At 37.5% G+C, this 26,088-nt stretch overlaps 1 protein-coding gene across 23 annotated transcripts in view; it reads left to right on the top strand.

The window, feature by feature from the left end:
- The window catches only part of abi3bpa (ABI family, member 3 (NESH) binding protein a), a 309,406-nt gene that overhangs the window by 156,913 nt on the left and 126,405 nt on the right, over positions 1 to 26,088 (top strand). For 16 of the 23 annotated variants that reach the window (XM_073045179.1, XM_073045194.1, XM_073045192.1 and 13 more), the window contains 11 exons: positions 913 to 1,053; positions 1,694 to 1,834; positions 7,747 to 7,890; positions 8,744 to 8,833; positions 9,824 to 9,904; positions 12,090 to 12,230; positions 14,108 to 14,227; positions 15,498 to 15,632; positions 16,930 to 17,064; positions 19,999 to 20,133; positions 22,952 to 23,092. In XM_073045179.1, the coding sequence (XP_072901280.1) occupies positions 913 to 1,053; positions 1,694 to 1,834; positions 7,747 to 7,890; positions 8,744 to 8,833; positions 9,824 to 9,904; positions 12,090 to 12,230; positions 14,108 to 14,227; positions 15,498 to 15,632; positions 16,930 to 17,064; positions 19,999 to 20,133; positions 22,952 to 23,092 (1,404 nt within the window). The remainder of the gene's footprint in view (positions 1 to 912; positions 1,054 to 1,693; positions 1,835 to 7,746; positions 7,891 to 8,743; positions 8,834 to 9,823; positions 9,905 to 12,089; positions 12,231 to 14,107; positions 14,228 to 15,497; positions 15,633 to 16,929; positions 17,065 to 19,998; positions 20,134 to 22,951; positions 23,093 to 26,088) is intronic. The other 7 variants (XM_073045183.1, XM_073045180.1, XM_073045181.1 and 4 more) reach the window with 7 other exon arrangements.

Below are 26,088 nucleotides of genomic sequence, written 5' to 3'. Positions count from 1 at the left end.
ATTGAGTATAGGAGTTGGGATGTAATGTTAAAATTGTACAAAGCATAGGTGAGGCTGAACTTGGAGTATTGTGTACAGTTCTGGTCACCGAATTATAGGAAAGATATCAACAAAATAGAGAGAGTACAGAGAAGATTTACTGGAATGTTACCTGGGTTTCAGCCCCTAAGTTACAGGGAAATGCTGAACAAGTTAGGTCTTTATTCTTTGGAGCGTAGAAGGTTGAGGGGGGACTTGATAGAGGTATTTAAAATAATGAGGGGGATAGATCAAGTTGACGTGGATAGGCTTTTTCCATTGAGAGTAGGGGAGATTCAAATAAGAGGACATGATTTGAGAGTTAGGGGGCAAAGGTTTAAGGGTAACACGAGGGGGAATTTCTTTACTCAGAGAGTGGTAGCTGTGTGGAATGAGCTTCCAGTAGAAGTGGTAGAGGCAGGTTCGGTAAAGTAAAATTGGATAGGTGCATAGACAGGAAAGGAATGGAGGGTTATGGGCTGAGTGCGGGCCAGTGGGACTAGGTGAGTGTAAGCGTCAGCACAGACTAGAAGGGCCGAGATGGCCTGTTTCCGTGCTGTAATTGTTATATGGTTATATGGTAGTGAAACGGTGTTTTTGTATGGATTATCTGTTGTCAAATCTGTCATACTGGATGCATTTTGAGATATACTGATTTATTAATTACTGAATTATCTCATTGTGTTGTTCATTGTTTAGTAATGAAAGAGAAGTATTTACAATTTCACAATATATGGTTACATTAGAATATGTTTACTTTTATAATGAAATAACCCATTGTTTTACCTTATATTCTAATGACATTGACGAATCAAATAATCCTTATCAAAATAACATACATTATTTTAGTGCAAGATTAAGTATTTTGTGTCTGACTTCTTTCTTATCCCTCAGGCCACAGGGAGCCAACCACTGACACTCCTAGCATGTTCAGAACAATTTCAGGCTCTAAGCCACAAGACATTGACACTCCTAATGTGTTCAATATGATCCCCGAATCAGTAACAACTAAAATACGGGTTACTGAAGTTACAGGTACTTCTGACAATATTTGTGGTTGAGGTAAATGACAGTTGCATGTTGAAATCCAGCTCAAGTGCGTGAAAGTGGAGACACGTGCTGTAGATGCCATGCCACAATACTGTAGTGTTCAGTCAGTCTGCATGGAGGATGTGTACGTTCTGTCACTGTCTTGCATGACATCCATTCATTCCAGTTTATATGAAATGAACAATCCATTGCATTCATGAAAACTTTAATCATTTTACTTTGTTCCTTTGGATTCATTGTCCTTTTCTTAAAAGTTTATAGATTGTGCTTGGCTGGAACTTGTGTGTCATTTTATTACAGCTAGTTTGCAGCAAAGCTTAATAAATTATAGTTGGCTTTTAGGTTATGGAAGCAATGTTGCTGCATGGACTGTCTAGTGTCATGTTTCTCTTAAAACATTTTTTGTAATGAATGAATTTGTTACTATGTTACAGTTTGTTTTATAGAAAAAATGTGCTTAATTTATATTTATATTGGTATTCATTTAATGTTAATAATGAAAATGAAATATTTATTTAAACTTATACTGCATTGCATCCACTAATAAAAGTGTGCTCATTGCTGAAGCTAAGGGACTTATTTTCATAAGAGATTAAAAATTCCTGATATCTTTATATTTCCTCAGACAATACAATTTCATCTTCTCAAGCTCCTAATTTGGTCACCTTGCTGTCAGGCTATAAGCTTCCAGTGTCTGACTCTCCATCTGTGTCCAATCCAGCAATAAAGTCTGAACCTGCTAAGATAACATTTAGTGAAGTCACAGGTACTTCGGACATTACTTGTGCCTTTAGATGTGAACTCCAAGACGCCCTACTGTAAAATATTATGTACATGTTGAGGTTCAGGCTGAACAGCGAAGAACATGCTTTACATGTTAAATTAGTGTTCCGGTCACTTGTGTGAAGCTTATTTGTATGTGCGGTAGCATAGTGGTTAGAGCAATGCTTTATAGCGCTATCTGTAAGATCGGGGTTCAATTCCTGATGCTTTTTGTAAAGAGTTTGTATATTCTCCCTGTAATCATGTGGGATTCCTCTGGGAGCTCTGGTTTCCTCTCAAGTTCCAAAGATGTAGGAGTTAGGGACAGTAAGTTGTAGGCATGCTCTGTTGGTGCCAGAATTGTGGCAACACTTGTGGGCTGTCCCCAGCACGTCCTCAGACTGTGTTGGACATAGTTGCAAACAATATATTTCACTGTATGTTTTGAGGTTTTGAGATATATGTGATAACTAGAGCTGATCTTTTGGGGTGTATTTGTTACTTCACTCTTTTGCATGCATCATGCAAAACCTTCGCACAAATTATATAAAATAAGCAGTCCAATGCTGGAAATAACTCGGAAAATGTGTAGCTCTGGTGGTTGATGGTTGGATTGAGCTGTTCTCTGATCTTGGCAATCCATTTGCAAATGTTTTGTCACCATATGAGGAGACATCATCAGTGCACTGTTCACTTGTGGTGTGTCTTCTGAATGGTTGGCTTTTATATACTTATCAATCAGATGATTGGTTGTCATTACAGAAACTCAATTGTGATATCCAATGCATTTCTTGGGGAATTAATGGACTTCCATGTGTTTTCTAATTTATTTACTTAATACCGTTCTCTGAAATTTGAACACCACAATTGATAAGAGTGATGAGGAATGGGAAACAGATGAGAACTGTGACTGGGTATTCACTACTTGCCTGGATGTGTGTAGCTTCAACAAAAATCATGAAGCTCGTAACTGCACAGGACATAGCAGCCCACATGATAGGCACCTCATCCACAGCCATTCACTCACTCCACCACCGAGGCACAGTGGCAGCAGTTTGTACTAGGATGCACTAAAACTCCTTGGACAGCCACCTTCCAAATCCAAGATGTCTATCAACTCAAATAGCATATCACAGGAACCACTTAAAAGCTGCACTCCCAGCCTTACCCAACCATGACCTGGAAATAAGTCACTGTTACTTCTCCATCACTGGCTGCAAATTCTGAGCCCCCTCCCTAACAACACTTGGGCTACACCTAAAGGTTTGCATCTGTTCAAGGAGACAACTCACCATCACTTTCTCAAGGGCATGATGAATGGACAATTAAAAGCTGGCTCAGCCTGTGAAGCCCACATCTCTTGAATGAATATGGGAAAATTGTTAGATGACTTGCAGGAAAGAGGTGATAGTGATGACTTTTAGATGTGGCAGGATTAACAACCAGGAGAACTAATGATATAAGGATGTAATTTCCTGCAGGCTCAGAGGCAAAGTAATGATTACTTAATGTTATGCAGTGTTAGAATCTGAAGCACAACTTATGAAGGTGTAATGAATGCAGTTTCAGAAGTACCTTTCAGCCGTGATTTGGATGTGTACATGAAAGAGAAAAGTTGCAGTACCACAGAGGAAGTAAAGGACATGGGGCTTAGAACATAGAACACCACAGCATCGGAATAGGCCTTTCGGCCCCACTATGTTTTGCTGAACTAATTAAATTAGTAATCAGATGGCTAACTAAACTAATCTTACATAATGTTCATATCCTTCCTTTGTCCTCACATTCATGTGCCTATCTAAACGTCTCTTAAAAATCTCTAATGTTTCTGCCTTTAACACCATCCCAGGCAGTGCATTCCAGGCATCCACCTTAAATGCATGCCCTTTGGTATTAGATATTTCAACCTTTGGAGAAAAGATATTGTCTGTCTACTCTATTTATGCCCTTCATCTGATAAATTGCTATCAGATTGCCCATTAGCCTCCACGGCTCCAGAAAAAAACAACATCCACAGCCCTACCTTCAAAGGTTTATTTATTATCAAAGTATACAACTCTGAAATTCTTCAATTTACCGGGTAACCATGAAACCAAGAAAGAAAAAGGAAAGAAAAGCAGCACGTTCACCAACCCCCAGATCCCAGCTCCCCGCAAAACAAAAAGCAATGAACAAAAATGGATCAGGCACATCAACCACCATATCCCCCTCTCACACAAAAACCAAGTAAAATGGATCAGGCACATTGACCCCCAAATCCCTCCTCCTGCACAAAAAACGAATAAAACTGATCAGACACATAGATCCTCTAAACCTCCTCTCTCCCCCCCCCACAAAAAAGAAACCAAGAAGATAAGGTGAAAAAGATACTGACTATAAAAACTGTAAGCCTGAAAAATAGAGTCTGTAGTCCAAAGTCCAAATCCAAAACACAGAAAAAAACCTGGACAATACTCTCTGGGTCTAGGTGCAGCTGCGGGCCTTTTCCTCTCCAGTACAGAGCAACCGATCAAAAGACAGGCAGCCAGCGCCTACCCTCTGCACTTGCTTCAATGCTTCAATCTCCCTTGTCGCTTTAATCACTGAACAATGGGAGCTTTAACCACCATATCAATTCAAAAAAATTACATCAAGTTAGGAAGACACTACTTGCTCCATACAAAGCCATGCTGGCTCTCCCTAATTAGGCCATGTTTTTCCAAATACTCATAAATCCTCTCCAGTAACTTCACTATCACTGACAAAGCCTTATTGGTCTATAGTTCCCAGGATTATCCCTGATTCCCTTCTTGAATAATGGAAGAACATTAACTACTCACCGGTCCTCTGGGGCCTTGCCTGCGGCTGGAGTGGACACAAAGATATTGGTCAAGTCCCCAGCAATCTCTTCTTTTGCCTTTCTGTATATTCCAGCAGGAATTGGGAATTTATCTACCTTAATACTATCTCCTGCATTACTGCAAAGTGCCCTAGCATATCAATATGTTCAGCACTGATCTCCCTATCCTCCATGTCCTTCACCTTGGTAAATACTGATCTAAAGTACTCATTAAGGACCTCACCCACATCCTCCATTTCCTAGAAAATGTTCCCCTCTCTATCCTTGAGTGGTCCTACCCTCTCACTAGTTACCCTCTTGTTCTTGATGTAAGTATGGAATGTTTTGGGATTCTCCTTAATCCTATTTGCCAAGGACTTTCCATGTCCCCTTCTGGCTATCCTAATTCCCTGCCTGAGTTCTTTTCTAGCTCTTTTAGAATTCTCAAGGGTTCTGTTTGATTCTAGTTTCCTTGGCTTTACATAAACGTACTTGTCCTTTATCTTTTTGACTAAATTCATTACCTATCTCAACATCCAATGTTAACTTACCTTGCCATCCTTGCCCTTCCTTCTTGCTGGAACATACCTGCCTTGTACTCTGTGCAGTTGATCTTTTAAACACCCTCCACATGTCAGATGTGGACCTCCCTAAAACAGCTGTTCCAATTAACACTCCATAGTTCCTGACTAATATTCTCGTAATTTGCCCTGCTGCAAATTAATATTCTCTCACAAGGTCCATACATATCCTTATAAGTATGCCTCTAGGTCTGTACATGCTGGAATTCAGAAAGATGAGGGGGGATCTTATTGAAACCTTTCGAATGTTGAAAGGCCTAGATAGAGTAGATGTGGAAAGGGTGTTTCCCATATAACCATATAACAATTACAGCACGGGAACAGGCTATCTCGGCCTTTCTAGTCCATGCCGAACGCTTACTCTCACCTAGTCCCACTGACCTGCATTCAGCCCATAACCCTCCATTCCTTTCCTGTCCATATACCTATCCAATTTTACTTTAAATTACAATATCAAACCTGCCTCTACCACTTCTACTGGAAGCTCGTTCCACACAGCTACCACTCTCTGAGTAAAGAAGTTCCCCCTCATGTTACCCCTAAACTTTTGCCCCCTAACTTTGAATTCATGTCCTCTTGTTCGAATCCCCCCTACTCTCAATGGAAAAAGCCTATCCACGTCAACTCTATCTATCCCCCTCATAATTTTAAATACTTCTATCAAGTCTCCCCTCAACCTTCTACACTCCAAAGAATAAAGACCTAACTTGTTCAACATTTCTCTGTAACTTAGGTGCTGAAACCCAGGTAACATTCTAGTAAATCTTCTCTGTACTCTCTCTATTTTGTTGACATCTTTCCTATAATTTGGTGACTGTTATATGGTTATGGTCTTATCTATAGCTATCTTAATTCTTAAGGAATCGTGGTAGCTGTTCCCTGTTTACTCACTGACAGACTGCTCATTAGGCCAGGTTCATGAACCAACACTGTCCAGTGCAGTCCCTCCTCTTGTTGGACTAACTATGTATTGATTTAAGAAACCCTCCTGAATGTCCTAACACATTCTGCCCCAACTGAATCTCTTTCACTCAGAAGGTCCCAGTTTGTAATAGGGATGTTGAGGACCCCCATGACCACAACCCTCTTGTTTTTACACTTTTCCTTCAATTGCCTACATATCTGTTCCTCAATGTACCAATGGCTGTTGGGAGTACAAACCCATCAACTTGATTGCATCTTTCCTATTTTTTGAGTTCTGCCCATATAGACAATGAATGAGCCTTCCATTATGTGGACTCTGAATGCAGCTGTAATATAGTCCCTGAATAGTAGTGTAGCTCCCTGCTCCCCTTTTACTTCCCTTTCTATCTTTTCTGAAACATCGACACCCTAAGACATTAAACACCCATTCCTGGCCTTCTCAACCACATCTCTGTAATGGCTAGTTCCATGTACTGATCCATACACTAAGTTCATCACCTTTACCCATAATACTCCTAACATTAATGTACACTGACTTCAAACTATCTGTTCCATTGTATCTATTACTTTGCTCCTGCCTGTTTTTAATGGCCCTAACATCTACCTCTTCTCCATCTCTCCACTTTCTGGCCTGATGCTTTGGCTCCTATCCCCCTCTCAAAATTATTCCCAAAGGGAATGAGAATAATTCGATACCTTTCAAAGGTTGTCTCCAGTGCAGCAAATTGAATATTTTTGTTTAGATATTGTAAATAACCTGTTGTAGCTATGTTGTTGTGAAACTTATTGAATGAATACAGGTCCTCACCAGCTTATGAACACCCTCCGAGTTACTTACCACCTGTACATATGATTGAGTATTTGGGTGATTTATGAGATGGATTTGTCGGCTGATATGAGGCTGCAGGCATCTTCTGTCACATGGGAACTCAGTTCACAGTCATATTTCCAACTGGTGAACAGTCTGGTTGCAAATAGTTTAACAGCAACATAACTCTGCCATAAACTGGGGAGGGCCTATATTGTCATTGTACAATATCAAATGGAAAGGACATTATATTTTAATCTACAACAAGTATAGGTAGCTAAAACTGCTGTCAGTTATCTATAGCACTCTGTGTTTGACCTCACCTTGAGTGCTATATATGTGAAGTTATCGCCTTTTCCCTGTGACAATATGTGTTTCCAATGGATGCTCCGGTTTCTTAACCTATCGCAAAAGTGTGTTGGTAGTTTAATTGACCACAGTTATTAACCCTAATGCAAGTAAATGTGAAAAGAATCAAAGGATAGTTGTTCAGCATGCGAGAGAGAATGCTGTAGTTTTGCAGGGAGAATGGAACTGATGGGATTGCTCTGCTGGGTCAAAGTAAGCATCCAGTGGCCAGAATGGCTTCCTTCCATGTTTTGGATCATGGGTTCCCAAAATGGGGTTCAAGGACCCTTCAGTTAACTGTAGAGGTCCATGTCATAAAAAAGCTTGGGGAACCCCTGATTTAGATAATTAATTGCAAATGCAAGGAAAATACTTAGGTGAATTTTAAGAAGAAAATTAGAATTTTATAATTTGGATTCCTTTTTTTTCATCCTTAGAAGACCATGAGTTGTCAATCTCACATACACCTGAAGTGTTCACTTTACAGTTGGATTCTGAACCGCAAGTGACAGACACTCCTTTTGAGATCAGTCCAATCCTAGAGCCTCATCCTACCAAGATAAGAGAGGCAGAACCTACAGGTAGTCCCAGCAACGTATGTGTTTTGTGTTTTAACTAAGGAATGGAGTAAAATAAAGTGCATGGTGGGGCTTTATCACAAATGGAGGAAAAAGGTTTGGACACACGATGCAGTTGCCATGCTGTGCTGTTGAACTTGAGTGAGCTTTTATGCTGGTTATGTGTGACATAAAAGGACATGCAGAGCACAAACATATTGTACATATACTTGTATTTCCTTAACTTCCTTTTTCATTATTGGCCACACCCATGTCTTCACTACAATTTCTCCAAATCCACTCCTTCAAATTCACTCTGCATGCCCTGCTCGAAAAAAGACTTGTATAGACTCTTCAGTGTTGTGGTAGTTATTAAATATTGCATACCACCTGGAATTAGCCATTTTGCTCATCCTTGCTGTATTATATGATTATATTTCATGAAATGTAGAGACTCGAGCTATTCAACTTAAGAGTCTCGTTAACCTAGTACAGCTGCATTTCTTCCAGTTTATTGAATAATGTAAAACTTTTAAATAATAGAAGTAATGCAGCAGTGTGGTGAGTTTTGTAATGTCAAACCCTAATTATTTTGAATAATATTGAATTGGTCAACTGAATTATTAGACTGCTGGCATAGTTTAGTATTATACCTGATGCACTTATTGTTGCATCAGAATCCATCTAATGTTACTGTAATATTCAGTTGTGTAACAATAATGCATTGTACTCCTATTTCATCATATACAATTATATTGATTAAGATATAGGGATAATTATCAAAAATGATTTAAACATTTTGAATCTAGCTTCCTTTCAGATAAGCAGGCCATTGGTGCCAACTTTGACACTCCTAACATCTTCTGTTTAATCTCAGACATTAAGGTACCAGTCTCTGACATTGCAAATGCTTCCAATTCATTCCCTGAATCTAACACTGCTAAAATAGAAGATTCAGAAGTTACAGGTATTTCTAATAATTATCTATACCTTTACTGAGAACTGCAGCATAGAGTAAATAATTATTTGTATGTTGACGTTTCTGCTAAATTGGCCATAAGTTAAATTTCATGCTGTATGTAGAAGCTGTGTCACACTATTTGGGTTGCTTCTTTGTAAAGTTGTTAACACCCAGACTACCAGTCTGTATAACATGACAGGAAATGAGCTAATTATAAAGTTGCCCTGGAATTTATTGTTTTTTTTATTCATACAATTGTTTAGTTCATAAAATTCATGTAAAAATTTCAAGAGGGATTTAAAGGTTTTGAGTAGTTGGAAGATAATACATAGATTCAGTAGAAAGATAGCAGGGTTTAGAGTTTGTAGAGAGACAATAGACCTATTGCAAAATTGCTACGTAATAGTAATGATATACTGCAATAGAATTTAATTCACTTACAGAAACCCATGCATTGTCATCATGCAAGATAAATAATTCTTTAATAGTTTTTGTCAATGAGTACATTATCTTGCTTACACCTCATTCAGTGTTACACCAAAGTATCTATCAGATTAGCAACTCATTGCACATCTCCTGTAATCTATACATTTATTTTGGGGTTATTTTGACAAAATGCTTATTTTCTGGAGTTAGGGGACTGCTTGAGTGTAAAGTTCCAGAGCAAAGTTGGGAAATATTTTCTGATGGTAATTATACTTCAGCAGTAGAAAGAATGTTATTGAATGGTGTGTGTATACCTTAGAGAAATATTGAAATAATTGTGCCATGTACAATTTAATGCTTTAATGAAAACAGTACTTGCATCACAATTCATGGTTGCATTTGAATTCATTTAATATTTTCAGAATGAAAAGCAAAATATTACTGTTAAGCCTATTAAGTAATACAGAAGTTTCATTATAGAGTAATAATTATTATACTGGCTCCAATTTTATACCCTCAAGCCATATCATCATAACTACTGACATTCTAATACATTCAATTTAATTTCTGACTTTGAGCTTCCAGTCACTAATGTGTTTGATCCAAATCCCAAGTCTGAAGCTACTAAGATAGGCTATACCGAAGTTACAGGTACTTCTGATTGAGCACGCAATTGTAATTGTATGGTGTGGTTTGAGCTATAAAGACAAAGGCCACCTGCTATAGGCGCTGTGCCACAAAGTCTGTCTTCAACTTACTAGTGTGCAATGAATATTTGACAATAAACTGTATTCAACTGTTCAGTTCCATTCCATATATTATAAAAACTGATCACACCACAGCATTTTTCATGGATTAAATATTTGCATACCTTGGAAGTATTTGGCATGCCCCCTTATTTCATACTGTTTAGAAGGCTTGATTGGCAGAATCTGATCTACAGTACCTATAAAAAGTATTCCCCACACTTGGATGTCTTCATGTTTTATTGTTTTACAGCATTGAATTACAGTGGATTTAATTTGGCTTCATTTGATACTCATCAACAGAAAAAGACTCTTTCGGTCTAAGTGAAAACAAATCTCTACAACCTGATTTGAATTAATTACAAATATAAAACACAAAATAATTGATTGCTTTAGGTATTCATCACCAAATCATCACCGGTGAAGCCAGTTAGTTTTGGAAGTCACATAATTCGTTAAATGGAGATCACCTGTGTGCAGTTGAGGTTTTTCAATTGATTGTAGTTAAAATACACCTGTATCTGGAAGGTCCAACTGTTGATGGGTCAATATCCTGGCAAAATCTACATTATGAAAACAAAAAAAAACGCTCCAAACAATTTCACAAAAAGGCTGTTGAAAAACACAAGTCCGGAGATGGATACAAGAGAATTTCCAACTCACTGACTGTCCCTTGGAGTACAGTTAAGTCACTCATCAAGAAATGGAAAGAACATGGCACAGCTGTAAATCTGCCTAGAGCAGGCCATCCTCAAAAACTGAGTGACCGTGCAAGAAGGGGACTAGTGAGAGAGGCCACCAAGAGACCCAAGACAACTCTGGAGGAGTTACAAACTTCAGTAGCTGAGAAGGGAGAGACTGTACATACAATAGCTGTTGCCCGGGTGCTTCACCAGTCACAACTTTATGGGAGAGGGGCAAAGAGAAAGCCACTGTTGGGGGAAAGAACTCACATGAAATCTTGGATAGAGTTTGCCAGATGGGATGTGGGGGTCTCTGAGGTCAGCTGGAAGAAGATTCTATGGTCTGATGAAACCGAAATTGAGCATTTAGGCCGTGAGATTAAACTCTTATGTTTGGTGTAACCTAAACACTGCACATCCTTTAAAACATACACACCATCCCTACCATGAAGCATGGTGGTGGCTGCATCATACTGTGGGGATCCTTCATTGTAACAAGCCCTAGAAGGCTTGTGAAGGTACAGGGTAAAATGAGTGTAGCGAAATACAGGGAAATCCTGGAGGAAAGCCTGATGGAGTCTGCAAGAGAACTGAGACTTTGGAGAAGATTTGTTTTCCAGCAAGACAAAGACCCGAAGCATAAAGCCAAAGCTACACAGGAATGGCTTAAAAACCAGACCTCAATCCAATTGAGAATTTGTGGCTGGACTTGAAAAGAGCCGTTTACTCATGATCCCCATGCAATCTGACAGAGCTTGTATGGTTTTGTAAAATAGAATGGCGGAAAAGTTGCAGTGTGTAGATGTACAAAGCTGATAGAGACCTATCCACACAGACTCAAGGCTGTGATTGCTGCCAAAGGTGCATTTACTAAATACTGACTTGAAGGGTGTGAATACTTGTGCAATCAATTATTTTGTGTTTTATATTTGTAATTAATTTAGATCACTTTGTAGAGATCTGCTTTCACTTTGACATGAAAGAGTCTGTTTATGTAGATCGGTATTTTAAAAAAAACAGCCAAATTAAATCCACTGTGATTCAATGTTGTATAACAATAAAAGATGAAAACTTCCAAGGTGGGTGAATACTTTTTGCAGGCACTGTGTTATCACTGACATATGATGCGATGTTTTATGAAAGCAATGCAATGCAAAAACATCAAAAATATATAAATTACTAAAATAAGTAAATAGTGCAAAAAAAAAGGAATAAGGTTCATGGACAGTCTATCAATGTGTTTCTGTTTGCTTTCTTTCCACATTTGTACATAATTTTATTTTACCATAAGAATAAGAGTATTTGTGCTGCATTGTTAGATAATAATGATATCCAGCAATTCAGTTTTATTCACAGAAATAACTTGGAGTTGGAAAATAAGAATTTTGTTTTTTTTTATTCTGCCAGACAACATGTTTACAACTTCTCACACTCCTAAAGTGAGTTCTTTAATCCCAAACAAAGATCTACTCGTTACTGATACTCCTAATACAATCAGTCCTAACCCAGAAACTGAGCGTATTGTGATAAGAGATACTGAAGATACAGGTATTTTTGTCAATATTTGTAGCTTGGCTTTTGAGGTATGTGGTAAAGCTACAGAAGTTTAAAGCACATGCTCTTACTGCTACGCCACCCATTTCCAGTTCCGAGAGTGATCGGGTTGCATGTGTGTAAAATGTACCTACATGCTGTCTTGCATGCAGCTCCTTCAGTGTTGTGGGACCATTTGTGGAAGGTCCATTGCATATTTCTTGAAACTTAAACTTCATGCTTATTTTTGTTAGATTATTTGTCAATGTCCTTATTTCACTGAGTTTAGGGATTGCTTGGCTGTGAGGTGTTCGTTCAGTCTTTCATGGCAATATTGCTGGAAAGTTTATTGAGTAATTATTAACTTTGATACAGCCCATGAACAGCTTTCTGTCTGCCCCTTCTACTTGATATCGTAATTGTCTGAGTTTTTAAATAAATCAACAATTGGGGCATACTTTCTACTGCTTTAGTATCACTGGCCTGAGCTACATAGGTTGTTCCAGCACATTCCCTGACACTATCGTACCTTTCAACAAGGACACAGCTCCCTCTGTCTTGGGATAATGAATGCAAAGTACAGTGTGTCTTAGCACAAACAGCTCACTGTGCTCAGAGAATGTCTTTAACAGCTGCTAAACCCTTCTCCAGGCTGCTGTGATGTCAACATGTCAACTATTGTTGACTGAATATCTTGGACATTTTCAAATAATTGGTAACACTTTGGATCTGTTTAAAAAAACATATACCATTTAAAATTATTATATTAAGTTTACAATCCAAAAACATATTCACACACTAAAAATAAATTATAGACAGTGAAACAGTTCAATAAAGAATTACTATCTTTTTCCTGGCGGCCAGAAAAATTTCTCAAACATTTAATTGGACAGGACTGTGCTGCTGCCAGTTTTAATTACTGCAGATTTGGTGGGTAGGAGTCATGGTCCTATCAGTAGAAAATGTGCTGCCACATTGGATTCTATAGGAGTCAACAGTGCAACTAACCATATCGAGGTAGATGTTATCACTGATTAGGCCAATGCTTGTTCTGGAAATTCAGATTTCTGTGAGGATGATTAATGAGAATTTAAGAAATTATATCTTGCTTCCTTCTTATTACCCTAGGCCATATAATGCAAAGTAAGGCTATGGTTTAGTAGTCACTGACATTCTTATTGTGCCTAATCTAATCCCCAAACATTAATCTGTTGAAACCAAAATTACTTTATACTTATGGCAATATGTTGTCTTGAAAGTGCGCAATTAAGAATATATAACCATGCACGGACTGAGATTATGCCAAAGTGCCAGACTGGCCGTCTGTAGTTGCTATTCCATACGTATGCTGTTATGTGTTTGTTTGGGTACTTGTCTAAAAAGTGTCTGATTGTCCATACACTGCCTGCATGAAATTCAGCCACCAACTAGCTTCCACAGCTTTTTTACTGTCATGTTTTTGAATGATACATTACTTTTATGTAATAGAAACTTGTTGCTACATGGAGTGTTTGTTATTTTATAATATTTTGCCAATATTATAATGGGAAAAAAGCATTAATCATAGTGGAAATATAGATAGTTGCATTGTTTATCTATTGTTGTAGCCTTAGCATTAATCATTTAAAGTAATTTGAATTGGGCGAAACATTCTTTTAGTTTGGTATGGTATGAATGTTTTACCAGTTGGACAGTTAATGGTTTTGCTTGCATATGTTTTGTAATACATGTTATGTATGATCAATTGATTATGTAGTATATGTTTTGTATGATCAATTGTTTTACGTTGCTGCAGTATAATAATACCTAGTGATACAATTGCATACATCAAATCAATGCACATTTTCAAGCAGGATTAGATGTTTATATCTGGCCTCTTTTTATTCTCTCAGACCATGAGGTCCCAACTTCTAATGTGCCCAGTTTAATCCCAGACTCTGATCTTCCAGCTACTGATATTCCTAATGTTCTCAACCCCATTTCCAACTCTGGAGAAATAGGAGATATGAAAGGTACTTTCGATAATGTGTGTCTGGAGTGTGCACAGAGAGAGTAAATAATAATGAGTTCATGGTGAGATTTAGGCCACATGCTGCAGATGGAATATTGAGCCTTGGTTCTGTGTTTCTGATACATATCTTAATGCTTTAATATGTTTAATGTTGAGAGAAAATAACATGAATAGAAATCTTTTGAATTAATAAGACTTCTGTTATCTTTATTGAATATTGACATTAGACTCTCAGACCTGTAAATAAAAGAAAGGTAAGAAAACGTATATCGATGACAGTAAGGAACATCTTTGATAGTGAGGAGAACATTCTTAGTTAACAGAACAATATTATTTAGCTGGTAAGCTGGTTGCAGCAATAATAGATAGCATTTAATAATATTTTGAGGAAATGAATTTAGGAGGGTGTAATAATGGTCTGATACACATGAATGATAGAATGCTAGTGAGTACTAAGGAATAGAAGGATCTTGATGTACAAGTCCATGAATCTGTACATGAGGCAGCAAACATAGATAAGATGGTGAAGAAGGCATATAAGATGTGTACTTCAGCCCGTATGGTCTTTCAGGAGCGAGAAGAGGTTTTGGATAGAAATATACAAAATTAGGAGTATAGATAGGGTGTATAGCAAGCAATTGTTCCCCATAGTGGAAACAGGAAAACTCTAGAAGGCATGGGTTTCAGATGGAAGATTAGAAAGGTTAGAGAAGATCTGAGGGGGGAAAAAAAAGCTTACCCAGGAGTGTTTGCAGTCTCTATTACACTGCCTGAGGAAATGAGGCAATACTCTCACAGCACTTGAGGCATCTAGAGGAGCATTTAAATCAACAAGGTATAGAAGTCTATGGGCCAAGTGCTGGTAGATGGAATTAGCATAGTTAGGGACTATGGACATGGCAGACTAAGATACCTTCTGTTGTGTTGTATCCTTTTCTTATTTGGATGTCATCCTTATTCAATTGAATATAGAGACTTTGCTTTGTGACTGCTACTTTGCTGTAATTTAATTGTTGGATGATAAATTGCTTTGCTCAAGTGGGAACAATACTGCTATGTGGATTATTTGGTATTGTTCTTTGTGAATTATGTTGAATTTATTAGACAAGACATTATTTATATTTCAATTCTGTGTGGAAAGTATCTTTCATTCCAAAATTAAATTTCATTCCATTTATGGCAGTAATTCAAATTTATGCATTCAGCTACACTTGTATCATCTCCTTGTGAGATTACAAACTTTCTGTCTACTTCCCTTCTTGTCTCTCTAGATGATGAGGTGCCAAGCTCAGGTTTTCCGGTTGTGGTCACTTTAATGCCAGACCATGAGCTGCCCGTCACTGCTAATGTAATCAATCCAATCCCAGAACCTGAACATGCTAATGTAAAAGATAATGAGATTACAGGTACTTCAAACAAACACATGTCTGCCTTGCGTGTTAACGTTTACTATAAGCTGACGCAGATTTATATTGCCTGTAGGATTACTATATCACACAGTTCCAGTTAAATGGGTGAAAAGCATTTTTTATAGTTAGGACACCAACAGACATGCAACTTATTCAATCTCACAGTGTGAAATGAGCATACAAAGCTTATATCCTGTGAAATCTTTCATATTTTGCTTGCATCTATTGATATATTTGGTCAGTATGCTTTTCTAATTTATTTAGCTATTAGTCTAGATTTGATAGTCATCTAATAGTGGTCATGCTTTTGAAGAATTATTCAATGATAACTAGTCTTGACATTGGGGAATCAATGTAACTGTGTGGAATATTGCCACATCACCCTGATTAATGAGAATCTCTTTTTGTTGGATACCCAGAATCAGAAGTTCTTGTAATCAGAAAAACTGACACATTGAGTACTTCTAAAAATATTTCTGCTTTCAGTGTGAACTGAGAAATGGAGCAAATAATTACATGCAGAATGAGAAGCATGCTGAAGTATCAGGAAAATTAATTCTCATGTTTTTTATTAGTTGCTTTTATATTAGTGTAAAACAATTACTTGCTTATACAACAACTTTTCAGTTAACTATCTGTTCTTCTCATGCATAAAGTGAATGTGATAATCAATACACTGCCTTGAGGTGTAACCAGCTCAAAGTTGAGGGCCAAGTTAGATGAGCAAAGCAGACCAATACACTGCAGATCTCCTGGAAATATAAATTTGCTTATTAATATTGAATTGTTTTGCCAATTCCCCTTTTTCCTGAGTTTAGAAACGGTGTAATGAAGTACGTATTAACTTAGCAAAGCCATTTTGCTTCAAGTTTATTATGAGATGAGAAGTAATTTGTATGTAGTGGAAACATTCTGTTGCATGAAAAATGGTGGAGTATCATGTTTTGGAATAAGATTGTTAGATAAGGCATCATGTTATTTATAATTCAGTGTTGCATTCTTCATGGTTTTAGTGTTATTGAGTCTGAGAGCATGGGTTCAGGTCTTCCAGACCCGCAAGTCCATGCGGACCACAGTGTCCACCAAAATAGTCTCAACGGCCATCTAAACCTCTCCCCTCCATGTACCTGTCCAGGTGTTGCTTAAATGTCTTTTACCTCGTTCTGTTTAATTTAATGTTATTGACAAAGTATGCATAATTATTCAGTAATGCTATTATTAATTTAAATAATCCTCATCTTAATCACCTTGAGAGATATGAATTTGGTATCTGACTTCGTTTTTAACTCTTCAGATGACTCGGTGCTTGATTCACCTCATATGGTCACTGTAACTCCAGATCATGACTTGCTACTTACTAATTCGACTAATGTGATCAGTCCGATTCCAGAAGCTGAACATTCTAAGATAGGAGATACTGACATTGCAGGTACACATAACAATATGAGTTTGGTTGTTGAGATTTCTACTGAAGTAATTAAAATTAGGAATATTTTGATAATGTTTGCCTTATTTATATGTAAGTCATTTTTATTAGCCAGTATGTAACATGCACCCTCCATACTCATAGTCAGGGCACAACAGGTAGGGAATTGTCAATCGACGGCATATTTCCTGCAATTTCAAACACAGTATTTCTATGATCTTTATTCTCATTATACTTTTCTACTGAGTTTCTAGATGGGCTGCAGATTATCAGCCAATTATGGCCATGATTTTGTGATTTATTATTCAGTGATTTTAAACTACTGATCTAGGGGAAACAGTAAACGGTATGAGGTTACCATACCACTCAAAGTAATTTATTAATACATTAGTTTGAAACTTTTGTAATGCAATTCCTGGTTCCAATTGAATATATAATATGGAAAATAATAAAATATTATCAAAACGGAATCATAAAAAGTAAAGCAAAATTATCTTTTTATCAAAACAATGTTGGTTCACGAGAGATTAAGAAGTCATATCTCATATCCTCCTTATCCCATTAACCCATGAAGTGACAACTTGTGATACTCCTAACATTCTCAGTATATTCTCACATTTCAAGATGCCAGCCATTGACATTACTCATGTGGCAATCCCACACCCAAACCTATACATTCAATAAGAGGGATGTTAAAGCTACAGGTCCTGCTGACCATGTTGGTGTCTTGAGTGTGAAGCGAAGAATGGAATAATTGATATGCATATAAAGAGCAAACATGAGGAAATCTGCAGATGCTGGAAATTCAAACAATACACACAAAATGCTGGTGGAACACAGCAGGCCAGGCAGCATCTATAAGGAGAAGCACTGTCGATGTCAGGACAAAGGGTCTCGGCCCGAAACGTTGACAGTGCTTCTCCTTATAGATGCTACCTGGCCTGCTGTGTTCCACCAGCATTTTGTGTGTGTTGTTTGATATGCATATATGTGGTTTTTACCAATGTGGCCGAAAGTTAGGACATTAGCTGCTAACGGATGGCTGGGTTACATGTTTGTAAAGTACATTTGATAGTCAATGCATGTAGCAGTTTTAGAGTGCTTTAAATTAAAGTTCAAAGTAAATAAAGTATCAAAATACATAGTTGTCACCATATAGAACCCTGAGATTTTTCTTGCAGGCATACTCGGTAAATCCAATAGCCCTAATAGAATCAATGAAAGATAGTCTGTGTGCAAAAGTCAACAGAATGTGCAAATACAAAACAAAAAAGAAAATAATAGTAATAAATAAGCAATAAGTATCAAGAACGTGAGATGCAGAATCCTTAAAAGTGAGTCCATAGGTTGTAGGAACAGTTCAGTAATGGGACAAGTAAAATTAGATTAAGTTAACACGAGGAAATCTGCAGATGCTGGAAATTCATGCAACACACAAAATGCTGGTGGAACACAGCAGGCCAGGCAGCACTCATGTCTTGATGAAGGATCTCGGCCCAAAACATCAACTATACTACTTCCTATAGATGTTGCCTGGCCATCTGCGTTCCACCAGCATTTTGTGTGTGTTGTTAGATGAAGTTATATCCTCTAGTTCAAGAGCCTGAAGGTTAAGGGGTAATATCTGCTCCTGAACCTGGTGACATGATTCCTGAGGCTCCTGTACCTTGTTTCTGATGGTAGCAGGGAGAAGACAGCATGAACTGGTTGGTAAGGGTTGCTGATTCCCTGCATCAGTGCTGCATGTAGATGTGCTCAGTGGTGGAGTGGGCTCTACCCGTGATGGACTGGACTGTATCCATGACTATTTGTAGGATTTTCCATACAAGGCCATTGGTGTTTCCAAACCAGGCTGTGGTGCAGCCAGTCAATATACTCTCCACTGCACATCTATAAAAGTTTGTTAAAGTTTTAAATGTGATCCTGAATCTTCAGAAACCCCTAAGGAAGTAGAATCACGGCCATGATTTCTACTTAATTGCAGTTATGTGCTGGGTCCTGGACAGATTCTCTGAAATCATTACACCGAGGAAGGATTTTTTCAAAACTCTTTTTGTATTATTTCACCATACTGTTTAGTGACTTTGATGACAAATTGTAAGTTAACTTCCATGGCTATAAAGATATTGAATAGTAAATTGCTTTGTGTAGCAGGTACAATGCATGTTGTAATGTCTCTGATAATATTTTGTTTGTTGATATGAAATGCATGCTAAAGTATCAGGAAAATTAGTTCTCAGCTTTTTATTATTTTTTTTTTTATTAGTGTAAAACAATTAGTTGGTATGCCACAAATTTAAGTTAAATATTTGTTCTTCTCATGTGTAAAGTGAATGTGACAATCAATACATTGCCTTGGTGTGTAACCAGCTCAAAGTTGAGATCCAAATTAAATGAATGAAACAGACCAATACACTGTATATCTCTGGAAATTATAACTTGCTTATTAGTATTGAATTATTTTGCAATTATATTTTCCTTAGTTTAGAAACTGCGTATTAACCCAGCAAGCCCAGCCATTTTGTTTTAAGTTTATTATGAGATGAGAAGTAACTTGTATGTAGTGGAAACATGCTGTTGCGTGAAAATAGTGGAATATCTCATTTTGGAATAAGGGTGTTAGATAAGAGATCATGTTATTTATAATTCAGTGTTGCATTCTTCATGGTTTTAGTGTTATTGAGTCTGAGAGCATGGGTTCAGGTCTTTCAGACCACAGTGTCCACCAAAATAGTCCCAACGGCCATCTAAACCTCTCCCCTCCATGTACCTGTCCAGGTGTTGCTTAAATGTCTTTTACCTCGTTCTGTTTAATTTAATGTTATTGACAAAGTATGCATAATTATTCAGTAATGCTATTATTAATTTAAATAATCCTCATCTTAATCACCTTGAGAGATATGAATTTGGTATCTGACTTCGTTTTTAACTCTTCAGATGACTCGGTGCTTGATTCACCTCATATGGTCACTGTAACTCCAGATCATGACTTGCTACTTACTAATTCGACTAATGTGATCAGTCCGATTCCAGAAGCTGAACATGCTAAGATAAGAGATACTGACATTGCAGGTACACATAACAATATGAGTTTGGTTGTTGAGATTTGTACCAAAGTAATTCAAATTTTGATAATGTTTGCCTTATTTATATGTAAATCACTTTTATTAGCCGGTATGTAACATGCACCCTCCATACTCATAGTCAGGACACATGTCAATTGGCTGCATATTTCCTGCCATTTCAAGCACAGTATTTCTCTGATCTTTATTCTCATTATACTTTTCTACTGAGTTTCTAGATGGGCTGCAGATTATCAGCCAAACATGGCCATGATTTTGTGATTATTATTCAGGGATTTTAAACTATTGATATGGGGGAAACTGTAAAAGGCACTATGTTACCAAATCACTCAAAGTAATTTGTTAATACATTAGTCTGAAAATTTTCTTATACAATTCATGGTTGCAATTGAATATATAATATGGAAAATAATAAAATATTATCAAAACTGAATCATAAAAAGTAAAGCAAAATTATCTTTTTATCAAAACAACATGTTGTTTTATGAGAGATTAAAAATTTGTGTCTTGTATCCTCCGTATCCCATTAACCCATGAAGTGACAACTTGTGATACTACTAACATTCTCAGTATAATCTCACATATCAAGATGCCAGCCATTGACATTACTCATGTGTGCAATCCCACACCCAAACCTATAGACAATAGACAATAGGTGCAGGAGTAGACCATTCGGCCCTTCGAGCCTGCACCGCCATTTTGAGATCATGGCTGATCAATTCCTATCAATACCCGGTTCCTGCCTTGTCCCCATATCCCTTGATTCCCCTATCCATAAGATACCTATCTAGCTCCTTCTTGAAAGCATCCAGAGAATTGGCCTCCACTACCTTCCGAGGCAGTGCATTCCAGACCCCCACAACTCTCTGGGAGAAGAAGTTTTTCCTTAACTCTGTCCTAAATGACCTACCCCTTATTCTCAAACCATGCCCTCTGGTACTGGACTCTCCCAGCATCTGGAACATATTTCCTGCCTCTATCTTGTCCAATCCCTTAATAATCTTATATGTTTCAATCAGATCCCCTCTCAATCTCCTTAATTCCAGCGTGTACAAGCCCAGTCTCTCTAACCTCTCTGCGTAAGACAGTCCGGACATCCCAGGAATTAACCTCGTGAATCTACGCTGCACTTCCTCTACAGCCAGGATGTCCTTCCTTAACCCTGGAGACCAAAACTGTACACAAAACTGCAGGTGTGGTCTCACCAGGGCTCTGTACAAATGCAAGAGGATTTCCTTGCTCTTGTACTCAATTCCCTTTGTAATAAAGGCCAATGTTCCATTAGCCTTCTTCACTGCTGCACTTGCTCATTCACCTTTAGTGACTGATTCCAAGATCTCTTTGTATTACTCCTTACCCAACTCTATACCGTTCAGATAATAATCTGCCTTCCTGTTCTTACTCCCAAAGTGGATAACCTCACACTTATTCACATTAAACGCCATCTGCCAAGTATCTGCCCACTCACCCAGCCTATCCAAGTCACCCTGAATTCTCCTAACATCCTATACATTCAATAAGAGGGATGTTAAGGCTACAGGTCCTGCTGATCATGTTGGTGCCTTGAGTGTGAAGTGAAGGATGGAATAATTGATATGCATATATTGTGGTTTTTTACCAATGTGGCAGAAAGCTAGGACATTAACTTCTAATGGATAGCTGGATTACATGTTTGTAAAGTACATTTGGTAGTCAATGCATGTAACCATTTTAGAGTGCTTTCAGTTTAAATTAAAATTCAAAGTAACTTTATTGTTAAAATATATATGTGTCACCATAAACAACCCTAAGATTTGTTTACTCGCGTGCATACTCAGTAAATCCAATAACCTTAATAGAATCAATGAAAGGCAACCTGTGTGCAAAAGTCAACACACTGTACAAATACAAAAGGAAAAAAAAGGAAATAATATAAATAATTAAGGAATAAATATCGGGAACATGAGATGAAGAGTCTTTAAAGTGGGTACTGTTCGGTGATGGGTTGTGTGAAGTTATCCTCTGTGATTCAAAAGGCTGATGGTTGAAGGATAATATCTGTTCCTAAACCTAGCGATGTGACTCCTGAGGCTTCTGTACCACCTTCCTGAAGGCAGCAGCGAGAAGAGAGCATGACCTGTGTGGTGTGGTTCCCTGATGATTGATGCTGCTTTCCTACAACAATTCTCCCTGTAGATGTGCTCAATGGTAGGGAGGGCTTTACATGTAATGGTCTGGGCCATATCCACAATATTTTGTAGGGCTTTCTGTTCAAGGGCATAGATCTTTCCATACCAGTCTGTGGAACTGCTGGTCAATATACTGTCCACTACACATCTATAGAAGTTTATCAAAGTTTTAGATGTGATGCTGAATATTCAAAATATTGTAAGTAGAGGCACAGCAATGCTTTCTTCATAATTGCAGTTATGTGCTGGGCCCAGGACAGATCCTCTGCAATCATTACACCGAGGAAGCATTTTTTCAAATCTCTTTTTGCATTAGTTCACCATACTGTTTAGTGACTTTGATTAAATTGTCAGTTAATTTCTCATGGCTATAAAGTTTATTCAATAGTAAATTGTTTTGTGTAGCAGGAACAATGCATATTGTTATGTCTCTGCTTGTTAATACTGAATTTGGCAAATGCTGTGTTATACATGGCTTAATATCACAGAATATCATTCATTGTTACATTTCATTTGTCTAATTTATTTGAATTGAAGAAATACATAATGATGTCCAGTAATTCAATATTATTCATTGAAACATCTTGTAATCTTGGGATTTAAAAAAATTGTGTCCGGCTTCCTTCTTATCCTTTTTAGACAATGAGGTGGAAACCTCTGAAGCGACTGACGAGTTCAGTTTAATGCCTGACCTCGAGCTGCCAGTCACTGATACTCCTAATGTGAGCAGTCCCATCCCAGAACATGAGCATGCTAAGATAAGAAATACTGAAGTTCCAGGTACCTTCAACAATATTTGTACCTTCAGACATGTGTTAAAATCATAGAAATACAAGGTACATGCAGCAAGTGCTATGCCCTGCTTTAACAGCTATGAGTGTTTGGGTGTTGTGTGTGCAAAGCATTTGTGGTTGTGCATGCACAGTATCACTTTCAGCTCAATCAATGTTATATCACTGCACTTATGACATGAGCAGTCCATTCCACACCTATATTTTGTGTGTTTAGTGTATTTTCGTTGGATTCGTGTGTGCATATTCCATTGAGTTCACATACAGCTTAGATGTAAGTGTGTTGTCTGCTGATCAGGGCTGTTTGGTGAGAAAATTATTGAATGGTAATTAGAATTCATGTATTAGAAATGATGTCACTACATGTCTTTTTATTGTCATAAATCATTTAGAATAGTGTTTAAATAATTATTCATCGCTTTCTGTTATCCATAGGTCAGTATGTTAAAATAATTATTCGTTGTATAATCCATGATAAATTCAATGTTAAAATAATAAACCAATTGTAGTACATGCTACAATATAATGATGTCCAGTATTATAGTTTATGTTCATCAGAATTCTACAAGGATTCATTTAATTAATAAATAGGGTTTTGTAGTTGGAGTTCAACTCTTGTTAACTCCAGTTTATTTTTGGCAACGTAACTGACATTCTCAATATGTGCATAGAAATCTCCTGATATGAATTTATTGAGATTGAACTTTCTGAGTACTCTAGGTACTTCTGGCAGAATGTGTGAATATACAAAATCAATTATTAGAAATCGCACATGACATTGTGTACTTGTGTAACAACAATATAGGACACTTTCCAAAATGCCCTGCAAACAACACAGTCACTCACTGCTCATTTATAATTCTTTGGTTGTACAGTTAATTTCTGTCAAAAATGTGTTTGACAAATCTGTGCCCTGCCTTGCTTTCAATTTGTTGCAAAAACCATAAGAAATATGCTGCTCCTCATTTCATGGAATTTTTGGACACTGCTTATCACTGTTGGGATATGTAGGCCACACATCTATTTTGAAAAGCTTAAAGGCTATGTTTGGCTGTGAAGTGTTTGTCAAATTAAGTCATGATGAAGGGTCTCAACCCAAAACGTCGACTGTTTACTCTTTTCCATAGATGTTGCCTGGCCTGCTGAGTTCCTCTAGTACTTTGTGTGTGTTGCTTGGATTTTCAGCATGTGCAAATTTTCTTATGTTTGTGTCAAATTGTTATGTGTAATTTGCTATGGTGTGATGGATAAAATAAATGTAACTGTTTTCTTGAAAGTAACAGAACTGCATGGATCGACGGTCTTGCGTAAATTAGTGTGAAATATCTGAAGAAATTGTTTGGAACATTTAAGGAGAAGGTTAACTATGGTTCTAGAATTGTCTATGTGCAAGAATGTTGGCAAAGTTTTATTTAACTGTATGTTCTCAGTTTTCTTGACTTTGCTACTGTTAAATGTTGGAAGTTGTGTTCATCCTGCAAGCAACTCAGTCACCCCCTACATTATAGTCTTGCTTATGGTTATGTCTTGCTTGTAACATAAATGCCAATGCATGATGTGTAGTTACATTTGAATCCATTACTTGTGTTACAACAATGTGTTTTTATAATGTCACATTAGAGGCAGTTCTGAATGTTGGTACATGAACCCATTGAATGGTGAAAGGTCTTGATAGAGTAGATGTGAAGAGGATGTTTCCTATGGTAGGAGAGTCTCAGACCAGAGGACACAGCCTCACAACAGAGGGGCATCCTTTTAGAACAGAGATGAGGAGGAATTTCTTTAGCCAGAGAGTGGAAAATCTGAAATTCATTATCACAGCAGCTATGAATGCCAAGTCTTTATGTATATTTAAGACAGAGGTTGATAGATTGTTGATTGATCAGGGCATGAAGGGATATGGGGAGAAGGCTGAGGATTGGCCTGAGATGAAATTTGGTCATCCAGCTGAAATAGCGGTGTAGACTCAATGTCCCAAATAGCCTAATTCTGCTCCTATATCTTATGGTCTTATGAATATCTGGTAAGAGAGAGAAGATATTCATTTGCAGACTGCTGGGTATTTTATTTTCAACACTGTGCAACTGAAATATTCTTTTTTCCTACAAAACTCAACAATGGCTATTGCTGGGTGATTTTGTTTCAGTCCAAGTTTGCTGGGCAGGATCAGAGGGTTGTAGAATGGGGAAGCTAGTGTTGCATTTGTGATCAACATGTGATTTATATGTCAGTCACACATGTGGTAACATGATTTCTAATGTCATACTTCTGGAATATTTTGAGGGAGCTCAAGTTGTCCTGAGGCCAGTCGTAGTTGAATAGCAGCAGGACAATAATCTTCATAACTCAGCTGAATAAGAACCCTTTATTTCCTTTTGATCATTTGCCATCCCACTTCTGTCCACCAATCCATACCATCACATGGCAACACAGCACCAAATGACTGGAGACCTCTCTTGGCCTTCTATTCACTCTCATTTGTCAGTCTGATATCAGGCACAGATCCACTCAGCTGCCCCCACTCATCACAACAGGTAGGGAATTGTCAATCAACTGCATATTTCCTGCAATTTCATGAACAGTATTTCTCTGATCTTTATTCTCATTATACTTTTATACTGAGTTCCTAGATGAGCTGCAGATTATCAGCCAATCATGGCCATGATTTGTGATGATTATTCAGTGAATTTAAACTATTGATTTAGGGGAAACAGTAAACAGCACGAGGTTACCATACCACTCAAAGTAATTCGATACTACGTTTATTTTGAAAATTTTGTTATGCAATTCAGGGTTCCAATTGAATATGTAATATGGAAAATAATAAAATATTATCAAAACTGAATTATATCCAGTAAAACAAAATGATCTTTCTAACAAAACAACGTGATGTTTCTTGAGAGATTAAAAGTTCATATCTGGCTTTCTCCTTATCCCATCAACCCACAAAGTGACAGCATACTCAGTATAATTAAACATTTCAAG

Source organism: Hemitrygon akajei, chromosome 5, assembly GCF_048418815.1.
Source record: "Hemitrygon akajei chromosome 5, sHemAka1.3, whole genome shotgun sequence".
NCBI classification, from domain to species: Eukaryota; Metazoa; Chordata; class Chondrichthyes; order Myliobatiformes; family Dasyatidae; genus Hemitrygon; species Hemitrygon akajei.
Note: the sequence above shows the minus strand (reverse complement) of the source record. Positions and strands in the feature narration are given on the sequence as shown.